General features: G+C 61.0%; 1 protein-coding gene across 1 annotated transcript; it reads right to left on the reverse strand.

Annotated features, from left to right (window-relative positions):
- Positions 1-231: 231 nt before the first annotated feature.
- LOC144367597 (uncharacterized) lies at positions 232-7,693 on the reverse strand. The gene is made up of 4 exons (XM_078024665.1): positions 7,660-7,693; positions 2,679-3,560; positions 2,153-2,284; positions 232-1,331 (listed from the first exon to the last, which is right to left on the reverse strand). The coding sequence occupies exons 2-4, from the start codon at positions 3,472-3,474 to the stop codon at positions 952-954; spliced, it is 1,308 nt and encodes a 435-aa protein (XP_077880791.1). The 5' UTR covers positions 3,475-3,560; positions 7,660-7,693; the 3' UTR covers positions 232-951.
- Between the last annotated feature and the right edge of the window lie 3,315 nt (positions 7,694-11,008).

The raw sequence follows: 11,008 nt of genomic DNA on the forward strand, positions 1-11,008 counted from the left end.
AACTACAACTAAAAGAAAAAACTTTAAAAAAAGATCATGTATTTACACATATACACATATACCAAAATGCTTCTTCCAAATTCATATTAAATTATTCTAAGAAAATTTCAAATCAGTTTTAAAAGAGAAGAGGGATGATGATATTTTTAATGTTAACTATTGATATTTCATGATATTTAAAACCACTATAGATGAAATCTCCTGACATGCAAATCATTACAAAATGTAAGAGACAAGTCAGTAGTTGCTTTTTTGTAATTCAGATACATTTACTAAAAGTAAGCTTTTTAAAAAACAGATATTTTGTTTTTTTCAAATTTAGAAAGCATGTCCATATGTCCTATTAAAGTTCTATATTCATCAGAAAGTTATCTTATTCCTTGCATACAAAGGGATGGGCCTTCTAATGAACATGATACTTTATGTTGTCAGAAATTCTTGTGGGAGGCCTCTTTTAAGTGTTTTGCCTCTGTTCAAAATTTCATTAAAAAATGTATTAATTTGCTTTTGATTTCAGAAATTTGTCTTTCTTTTGAAATTATGTATTTATTAGTATTTAGGGTTATTTCATGTAGTAAGTGCCATGATTACATTTTATCCTAATGTTGGTGCCCCTATGTGCTTATAAGGTGGCTTTCAGAATGCAGTTGAGTATCTCTCTCATATTTGTTGGATTCATTAGAAAAGTACGTGCACTTTTGATCATGTTTAAATGGTTGCATTTGAATTATTAGAAGCAGAAATCAGACATGTTAGTATTGTGAGCTGAACAAAGTGTAGATTTACTTTAATCATTTTGAAGAGATTGACATAATGGCTTATGCCTTGTTCTGTACCTGCCATAGTTGTCAGATATCTCACCTGGAGAATTTTTTTTTTGGCACTGGGGATTAAACCCAGGGCCTTGCTTGTGCTATGCAAGTCCTGAACTACATATGTCCTCAGTCTTTGTTACAATTTCATTCTGAGACAGGGTCTCAGCTTCCTAAACCTCCTGTAAATGTCTCTGTGCACAGCAGGGCATGTGGGGCCTCGGGAGGGCTGTGTTCCAGGTGGACATATGTCCCCATGGATGCTGCCAAGCCCGCTCCAGTTCCCGAGGTCAAGATGCATTATACCTGGCCGAGAAGACGTGGCCGGGAGCCAAGCTGACCCTGGCAGGGAGACCCCACTGACCTTGAAGACGTGTCCTGCCTGCGGCTCCCACAACAGCTGCTCGGGACTCAGGCTGTCCGCTGCAGAGGTCACGTACAGGTCGGAGTAGTCAGCCCCCCTGAAACAGCAGGACATCACCCTGGACACTGGCATCTTCAGGGTGCACAGCCGCGTCCCTGTGAGTAAAGCTCAGGTAAGTCCCTAAGCCCAGCCACCCGCCTGCTGCAGGATCCCAGGTGACCTGACTGTGCCCACTCCCCAGTGGGGCCCTGGGCCTGCTGGTTCTCCCTGGCACCTGCAGCACTTGATCCCCAACTCTGCCCTGCCTCATGGACTGCAGGGGTCAGCAGGGCCACCTGGAGCCCAGGAGCTGGAGAGGCAGGAGGAGCCTCCCTGGAGCCCATGGAGGGAGCTGGACACCATGGTAAGAGGTGGGTCCTGTCCACATTTGCACCCCAGAACCTGTGAGTGGGACCTGGTGTGGGAACAGGGTCTCTGCAGAGGTCATTAGTGAAAGGTCCTGAGATGGGCTCCTCCTGGGTCAGGGGGCCCTCATGCAATGGCTGTGTCCTCCCAAGAGACAGAGGAGGGGACACAGACCCAGAAGAGGAGCCCCGTGGAGATGGAGGCAGAGACTGGAGTGAGGGGCCACCAGCCAGGGCCACCTGGAGCCCAGGAGCTGGAGAGGCAGGAGGAGCCCCCTGGAGCCTGTGCAGGGTGCTCAGCCTGGGACCTTGGTCCAGCCTCCGCCCTCCAGGGTGGGAGAGGACAAGGTCCTGTGGTTTTCAACTGCTGCTTTGTGGTCATTTTCTATATCATCCCCTGTGTTCCCTGCACTGGCCAAGTGCTGAGGGGCCACCCTGGCACTCCCGCCATCTGCACAGGTCCCCCTGTAGCTGGACAAGCAAGTGGTGCTGCCCTCCCACTCCCGGACCCTGAACACCGTGGCACAGAGCACCCCATGGCCCCTCCTTGACCGACTGCCCTGTGCACACACCTGTCTCCGGGTCCATGCGGATCACCCTGCCTCCGTCAATGCAGGCCACCCAGAGTGTCCCCGTGGTGTCCACGCACAGCCCATCTGGCATGCCTTGCTCTGGCTCCAGCTGGCACACCAGCCGTGGGTTTGCTGCGGCAGGACAGACAGAGGCGCGTGGCCCCTCACTGCCCAGACCAGGAGGTCACATAGCATGGCCTCAACAACGGGAGGGAGTGACAGACCCGGTGGTGCTTCTGGGACCCCAGGAGGGGACTTGCGAGAGTGTCAGGGGAGGGCCAAAGAGGCTCCCACCTGTGGAGGGTGTGGGGGGTGGGCCACGGAGGCCCCTATCCTGGGAGGGTGTGGGGGGCTGGCCACTGGAGGCCCCGCCCAGGGAGGGGGTGGGAGGTGGGCCACAGAGGCCCCGCCCAGGGAGGGCTTGGGGGGGAATGGCCACAGAGGCCCCGCCCAGGGAGGGTGTGGGGGCTGGCCACGGAGGCCTTCGCGTGGGGAGGGTGTGGGGGGCTAGCAAGGCGGCCCCTACCCAGGCCTCCTGTCTGTAGGTCGTAGTCAGAGTCCCGCACAGAGTAGTCCAGGCTATCCACTTGGTAGAGAGTGCGGTGGTCCAGGCCGTTGGGGATGCCCAGCTGGTCCAGCTGTCTGACCACAGAGTGGTCAGCGAAGAGTGTGTACAGGGAGCCCTGCCCCGGCTCCCACACTCCTGGGCCAGATGCCTCTGGCATGGTGCCTGGAGAGAGTGGAAGGTCAGTGGGCAACACCCTGCCCTGCCCATCCCACACAGACCCGCTATGCAGAGAGCTGTGGTCACCCTCAGTCGGGGGACAGCAGGCAGGATGGCCCTCAGGCGGCATCTGTAAGTGAGCCTCTGTGCTGGGCGAAGGGGGGACCCCAGAGATATTCCACTGGGAAGAGGCCTGCTCAGGCAGAGGTGCTGGGCCCTCAGCCGCACGTGAATGGCCTCTGGCCAGCAGCTCCGGCTGCTGCCCCACCCTGGCGGCTTCAACCCTCCCCAGGTCCTCTCTGGGCAGGGACCCAGGAAGAATGACCTGGAAGCCATGGGATTTGGAGTGGGAGGGAACCTGTGGGCTGCCCAGCGCCTGCATGGCCCCCGGGGGCCGCTTGCCAGCAGCCTGGGGAGGGCTCCTGAGGTCCCCACCCAGCCAGCACCCACCATGACGGGAGGTTCTCCAGGTAGCCTGGGCCAGTCCTTTCAGCAGCCCACCTGCCACAAACCTCCCGGCGGGGTCCACCTTCCCGTCGTTGAACCTGTTGTGGGGCTTGTCCCTGTCCAGCCAGGCCGCCCACTCCACCTGCCCCATCACCCAGTCCAGGAGGCCAAGGCAGGTGCCAGAGGCCACCACGTAGCTGCCCTCTCTGCGCAGAGCCACACAGCCAACAGGATCTCCTGGGAGGACAGAGGACAGCAGGGTGGCCTGGCTGCTGCTTCTCCAGGAGACGGTGCCACCCCACCCATGGGGCTCCCGCCAGGAGGCACTGTCAGGGCACAGAGCACGTCTCAGCACAGGACCAGTCCTGCTGGGCCTGCCTGGACCACCTCTCTGCACCCCCCCCCCCACGACGGCCACCACAGGGCCTCCAGATGGGACTGGAGGCTGCTGAGCCTGCCTGCAGGGCCACCAGGATTGCAGGAGCGGAGAGCGCTGGCCTCTCCTCACATCAGTGCCAGTGTGAGAGCCGCGGGTGCCCCTGAGCCCTCAGGTAGGACCGCTGGGCCTGGGGCAGGCTCCACAGGAGGGTGCCTGAGACCAGACACAGACTTGGGGCCAGCCCTGATCTGCAAGTGGGACAGTGGCACCTGCCCTTGGGGAGGGTGAGGGTGAGTGGGGGACGCTCCCAGAGTGCTGCTTCTGCTCCTCAGGGGGTCGTCATCCACACAGGTGTGCAAGCCCCACAGACACACAGGTACCTCCCAGGTGTGTGAATCCACAGGGGTCAGCAATCTACACAGGTGTGCAAGCCCCACAGACACACAGGTACCTCCCAGGTGTGTGAATCCACAGAGGTCAGAGTCCACACAGGTGTGCAAGCCCCACAGACACACAGGTACCTTTCAGGTGTGTGAATCCACAGGGGTCAGAGTCCACACAGGTGTGCAAGCCCCACAGACACACAGGTACCTCTCAGGTGTGTGAATCCACAGGGGTCAGAGTCCACACAGGTGTGCAAGTCCCACAGACACACAGGTACCTCCCAGGTGTGTGAATCCACAGGGGTCAGAGTCCACACAGGTGTGCAAGTCCCACAGACACACAGGTACCTCCCAGGTGTGTGAGCCCACAGGGGTCATCAGCCCCCAGGTCCACTTAGATCCACTGTCTGCACCTCCCCAGACACTGGGTTCCACCAGCACACAGTCCTGGCGGTGATGTCCACATACACAAGCTGCCGGGTCTCCTCTTCCCACACGGGACACTCCCCCATCCTGTGCCTCTCCTGGATGACAGCCTAGATCCTGGGGGACGCCATGGCCTGGGAGAAGGACAGGGCTGTGAGTGCCCTGTTCTCTGTCCCATTCTCCTGGTCATCCGGTGAGGGCTGCTGGACTGTGTGGGCTGGGCGCTCCCGGGTGTGTGACACATTCTGTGGTCTCAAGGACAGCCCTCTTCTGCTCATGAAGCCTCACCCAGGCAAACATGGGGATGCAGAGAGGGACCCAGCCAAGCCGCACCCTTGCTGGCTCCTCTGTGCCGCCTGGCACTCTGCATGACCCGAGAGGTCGATAGAACGTGCAGGTGCCCCGTTACTTGAAGAGGCACCCCCTGGCAAGGTTCCAGGAGTCCCCCTTTCCCTCTGGTGGCACAGTGTGCCCACCTCCCCCACCTTCCAGGCCCCCCACCTACAGCCTGGGAAGCAGGGGCTGCTAAGCTGAGCCACTGTCCAGGTGGGCCCGGCTCAGAGGCTGGGGTGAGGGTGCGATCTGCAGGTGGCTGGCTCCGGAGCACACACCCTGCCCTGTCCGCTCAGGAGACCTCTCCTCCAGAAGGGCTCACTTCTCAATGCTCCTTTTAATTGGGTTGCTGTGAGACCCCTGCGCTCGGTGGGACTCAGTTCACAGGGCCCTTCCTGGATGGCACCAGGAGGCCCAGCAGCCCAGGGCTCCCATACTGGGGCGGCTCACGTGCTCCTCAGCCCTGGTCCTGTCCTGCTTGCTCAGCTCTTGGGACTCCACCGCACTCTGGCCTCAGCCAGCTGAAGGCTCCACCAGGTGGGGGCGGCAACTCCCTTCCGCCCTCCCCTCCCCTCCCTCCCTCTGTGCTTCGCCAAATCAACAGAGCCCAAGGCGGTGGCATGTCACCTGCTCTGTCCTGCAGAGCCAAGGTAGCAGTTGCAGGAGTCGCCCGTGCACTCTGCATTAGAGTGGGAGAAGCAGCAGCCCCTGGGACCTCGCTTCCGTAGAGACCCCCGAGGTCGCGGCCAGCGCCCTACCAGGCATCCCTGAGACTTCCCCTTAGGGCCGACCACGCGCCTCCTCAGCCCTCCTGGGTTCTCCCCTCGCACAGGCGCTGCCCTGGGCAGCGGGACACTGCTCCTCCTCTCCTACTGCAGAAGAGCGCCCGCTTGCAACTGGGGGTCCACGGGGCTCACCCAGGCAGGCTCACAGGGAGCACAGGCTTGGCCCGGCAGGCGCAGAGGGACGCAGGGGAGGCACGGGGAGCCCTGGGCAGGCACACGGGGCGCTGGGCAGGCACAGAGGGGAGGCACGGGGAGCCTGAGCAAGCACACGGGGCATTGGGCAGGCGCAGAGGGGGCGCAGGGGAGGCACCGGGAGCCCTGGGTAGGCACACGGGGCACTGGGGAGGCGCACAGGGAGCGCTGGGGAGGCACCAGGAAGGGGCGCTGGGCAGGCGCAGAGGGGGCGCTGGGAAGGTACATGGAGCCCTGGGCAGGCACACGGGGCGCTGGGCAGGTGCAGAGGGACGCCAGGAAGACACCAGGAGCCCTGGACATGCGCGCGGGGCGCTGGGCAGGGCTCTACTCACAGGCATCCTGTAAAGAACTGACCCAAATGTTCACAGGCACCAGCGCCCCCCCCCCCCGCCCCCGCATCATCCTCCGCCCTCTGAGATGGTCTGGGCGTCACTCCCCCAGCCTCCCCTAGGCTCCTCCAGTGGCCTCTGCCCACGTGCCACTCCAACGACTGCAGTGGGGCCAGGGACCCTGCGTCTCTCCTGTCACCACCGCTGTCTCCCAGCAGGATTGTCGGGGCACTCCGCAAGGAGAGGATTTTCGCGGGAGGTGCTGCTCTCTTGCAGGCCCACGCCAAGGGTTCCTCCCGCTATGGAGGAGGGCTTGGCACAGGCAAGTTGTCCCCCCTCCACCCCCTGTCCCCGAAAGGAGAGGTGCTGGCTGGTTGGAGGTGGAGTCCCCGCACCCACTCTCCATGCCGCTAAGTGAGCCCAGAGCCCAGGCTCCAGCCCCAGAACCCAAGGACCCCAGGCTCCATGGTCCCCTCCCCATGGGCTAGAACCGGCCTTGTGGGTGAAAGACTCCTTTGGGAACCTCCTCCTCCTGGGTTCCAAGCCAGCGCTCGGCAGTATCCTCACCCCAATCCTGGTCCCAGAGCTCCTTAGGGCCCTGGACTGCAGGCACCTGTCTGGGAGACCATCAAGGTGGGAGCTGGGGGCTGGTTCCTGCTCCCACAGCCCAGGAGAGGCCACCGCCTGGGTGGAGGGGGTCTAAAGGAAAATGGATGGAGAGCTGGAGCTGGAGCTAGTCCACTCCATGAAAGGTGCTGGGGCTCTTGGGAGCACTGGCTGCAGCCAGGGGGGCGCCCCCTCACCCCAAAGGTTCCTGCTCAAGGTGAGGTCAGTGTGTAGCCTGGCTCTCACCAGATTGGGAGGGGCCCTCTGGTCCTTCTGATTGGCCCTCAGGGTTTGAAGACAGGTCAGGTCCCCCTGCTGGGCAGCCTGCAGTGGCCCCTGGAGCGACCTCAGCATGGGTGTGTCCACTCACTCTCTAGGCACAGTGGACAGGACACACACCTGCTCTGTGGGGCTCTTGTAGGAGCAGACACCTCCCAGGACCACCAGTGACGTGCAACTCTTCAAAGCTAAGGGGACATATTTAGGGAGACTTGTGGGACCCTGAGGTCAAGATGGCTGAGGTGGCCCCTGATCCATCCCAATGGCTCTCCTCTCTATGCTCAAGCCAAGGACAGGCAGCGGCTGGACAGCGTCAGACCTCATGACATCTTGAGCATCAGGACACAATGCTGCCTTGGCTTGGTGGGAAGGTACAGTGGGCTGGAGACAGAAAACAAAGGGGGCAGGCAGTCCCTTGGCTGGGCGGGCAGGGTGGTGGGCCTCCATGCAACAGGACCTAGCTCTCCCTGAGACACACTGTGAGGGCACAGAGCCCCACACGCCCTTTGCTCCCACATTCCAGGGGCCCTGGCACCAAACCAGTTGTCATGCCCCCGTGACCCCACAACAGGACACCAGGCACCCACCCTTCCCCGCTTCCTGGTGGTCCGGCTGTCCTACCTCCAGAGTGCTCGTCCTCCACCTGCCAAACGCTGGCCGGGTCCCAGGCCCTGCCTGGAGTCCTGGGGCAGCTTCCTTCTGCGCCTGGGGCGGATGATCTCATCTGTCTCATGACTTACACCCTCTGACCTGCTGATGACTCCCCCGTCTGTAGATGAGCACACACGGGCTCCCAGATGGGACTCCGTGCCCAGCACCCTGCTTGGAAGTCTATCAGGCATCCCATATGGGCTTGCCCACTCGCCCCTGCTCCCCTGCCTTCCTCCTCCTGACAATCACCTGCCTTCCTCCTCCCCACCTGGGATGCCTCCCCATGTCCAACCCCAGTGGGCTCAATAGTACCCCAAGTGCACCTGGGACCATGGGATAGGGCTTCTTTTGCATGTAGGGTTTCTGCAGATGTAATTAGGTAATGATCTCAAGTTGACACCATCCTGGGTCAGGTGGCCCTCATGCCATGGCAGTGTCCTCACTACAGACAGAGGAGGGGACACAGACACAGAGGAGGAACCCTGTGGAGATGGAGGCAGAGACTGCAGTGAGGGGCCACTAGCTCAGGGCCACCTGGAGCCTGTGCAGGGATCTCAGCCTGGGGCCCCTGGTCTTGGCCTCTGCCCTCCAGGGCTGGCAGAGGACAGTTTCCTGTGGTTTTCAGCTGCTGGTTTGTGGTTATTTCCTACATCAGCCCCAGTGTTCCCCTGCACTGGACAAGTGCTGAAGGGCCACCTTGGCACTCCCGCCATCTGTAAAGTTCCCTCTGTAGCTGGACAAGTCATGCCTGGAGCCTACCCTGCAGCCTGTGGAGGGAGCTAAGCCCTGTGACCCCTGGTCTCAGCCTTCTGCCCTCCAAGGCTGGGGGAGAAGATCCCACTTGACTGGGGAAATGGTTTCAGCCCCTGTGACACTTTGCTTCCAAGCGCAGGACACTAATAGGGCCATGAAATTGCATCCAAAGTTGGCCCCTCATCCCTGCCTTCCAGATGTCCTGTCCACCAGGCTCCTCCCTCCCTCCCCTCTTCTCAGCTCTGCAGCTCCCTGGGCCCAGGGGCTCCTCCCCCTCCCCTCTGCTCAGCTCTGCAGCTCCCTGGGCCCTGGGGCTCCTTCCCCCCTCCCCTCTGCTCAGCTCTGCAGCTCCCTGGGCCCTGGGGCTCCTTCCCCCCTCCCCTCTGCTCAGCTCTGCAGCTCCCTGGGCCCTGGGGCTCCTCCCCCTCCCCTCTGCTCAGCTCTTTGGACCCCTGGGTTTGGGAGCCTCTTCATCAGGTCTCCCTGGCACTACCCTCTCCCCGTCTGCTCCCCCAGAGCAGGATCCTTGTGCCAAGTCAGTGTGAGCCTGTGTCCCCTGCAGTGACACTTCTAGTGTCCTGCTGCCACCCTGCTGGCATGGGGTGGGCTCCCCCACCAGAGCAGGGCTCAGTTACATGGACAGTGTCCAGTTCTCACCCTCCTGGTGACACTCCTTCCTCCCTGTGGGACAGCTGGAGATAGTGTGCTGGACTCTGCCTGCTGGCCCCACATCCCACTTGGCTGTCCAGAGAAGCCGTGGTGGCCCTGAGGCATCTTGGGAGCTGCAATGACCTGTGTGCTTGTGGTGAGCCCACCAGGTGGTACTCGCTGTGGGAGACCTGCTGGAGTGACTCGCTGGACCCCGACACAGGCCTAGGCCCCGTGGTCATGCCCCCTGTCCCCTGGTGGGCCAGCTGGCTCCCTCTGTCCCTGAGCATGAGACCCTGCCCTCCTCTCTTTGGGTCTGTGAGTGGTAGCACTGCTCTGTCATGTCTCCTGTCTAGGAGTGGTCTCCTCTGGGGCCCAGCTGAGCACCCCCTGTCCCAACTCCTTCCTGATGGGGGTTGTCACCTAGGGGCTGTGTGACAGGAAAGCACCCTGGGTCTGCCAGAGCCTCGGGTCACCTCGCCTTAGGCTGCTTCCTGGGAGAGGCACAGGGGCAAGGTGGGGCTCAGGCTGTGGGTCTGCCTGGGGACAGAAGTCTCCCTGAGAGAGAGGCTCAGCGCTCCTCCATCACCAAATCCCACAGCCCAGGGCCTGAGCCTCCCTCCTCCTGCGCCCAGCACTCCATGTCCCTCATGAGCATGGAGTGGCCTCAGGGTCCCGCAGGAGCACTTTCCTGTCCCAGGAGTGACAGGCTGACTTCTTCCCCAGGCTGTGGCCTCAGCCTCCACCTGAGCCTCTCCTGAGTGACTCTGGGTCCTGCACCTGCCCCCATCACAGTCCTGAATCTGTGTCAAGGTCACCTTCCATGAGCACCTGTTCATCAGACTGCCCAGCTCACCTGCCTGGTGTGTCCAGCGTGGGCAGGACCAGGATAGCCCTGCTCACCTGCCCTGTGTGTCCACGTGGGCAGGACCTGGACATCCCTGCTCACCTGTCCAGTGTGTCCAGCGAGGACAGGAGGACCAGGATAGCCCCGCCCACTTGCCTCTGTGTGTCCAGCGTGGGCAGGACCAGGACAGCCCCGCCCACTTGACCTATGTATCCGGCTGGGGCAGGACCAGGACAGCCCTGCTCACCTGCCCTGTGTGTGATCATGGGATGGACCCAGTCCCTTCCTCAAGGCACACAGCGGCGCGGATGCTCAGAAGACTGCCTTCGCCCCCTGCTGGCCACCGTCAGCCCTACACCCTGCACTGCTCACCTGCCTTGTGTGTCCAGCGTGGGCAGGACCAGGACAACCCCGCCCACCTGCCCTGTGTGTCCACGCGGCAGGACCAGGACAGCCCTGCTCACCTGCCCCCGTGTGTGAGCATGGGATGGACCCAGTCCCTTCCTCAAGGCAGACAGCAGCGCTGATGCTCAGAAGACTGCCTTCGCCCCCTGCTGGCCACCGTCAGCCCTACACCCTGCACTGCCCACCTGCCTGGTGTGTGAGCATGGGATGGACCCAGTCCCTTCCTCAAGGCAGACAGCAGCGCTGATGCTCAGAAGACTGCCTTCGCCCCCTGCTGGCCACCGTCAGCCCGACACCCTCGGGACACAAAGCACCTCCTGCCTCTGGTCCACATCTCTGGGGTTGGGGTCCTGAAGGGCAGGCTGTCCTCTGCAGGGTCCTGGGAAGCTCCTTCCTGCATCTCCCCCCCTCACGACCCCAGGCCCTAAACTTGGGTCCTCATCACTCCAGTTTGTCTCCCTGTCCCCTCTGTCCCTTCTCCATCTGCCCCTCTTCTCAGCACCCTGCTGACTCCTTGGACCACAAGACCCTCCAGGTCATCTCCCTCTCAGCATCCCTACCTCATCAGGTGGCAGAGGGCTTTTGGCATTCCCAGGGCCGGCAGTGGAGTGGACACTGATATTAGCGGGCCACAGAACTCATGCCCTGGGCAGCAAGGACCTCCCG

This window comes from Ictidomys tridecemlineatus, chromosome 10 (genome assembly GCF_052094955.1).
Source record: "Ictidomys tridecemlineatus isolate mIctTri1 chromosome 10, mIctTri1.hap1, whole genome shotgun sequence".
In the NCBI taxonomy this organism is placed as follows: Eukaryota; Metazoa; Chordata; class Mammalia; order Rodentia; family Sciuridae; genus Ictidomys; species Ictidomys tridecemlineatus.

Bases quoted from the DNA above. Each gene is read 5' to 3' on its own strand.
- LOC144367597 (XM_078024665.1), bottom strand. From the start codon at position 3,474: ATGGGGCAGGTGGAGTGGGCGGCCTGGCTGGACAGGGACAAGCCCCAC. The intron at 2,285-2,678 runs GTAGGGGCCGCC...GTCCTGCCGCAG, and splicing joins CCTACAGACAGGAGGCCTGG to CAAACCCACGGCTGGTGTGC. The intron at 1,332-2,152 runs GTGTGTGCACAG...CTTTACTCACAG, and splicing joins CCGCATGGACCCGGAGACAG to GGACGCGGCTGTGCACCCTG.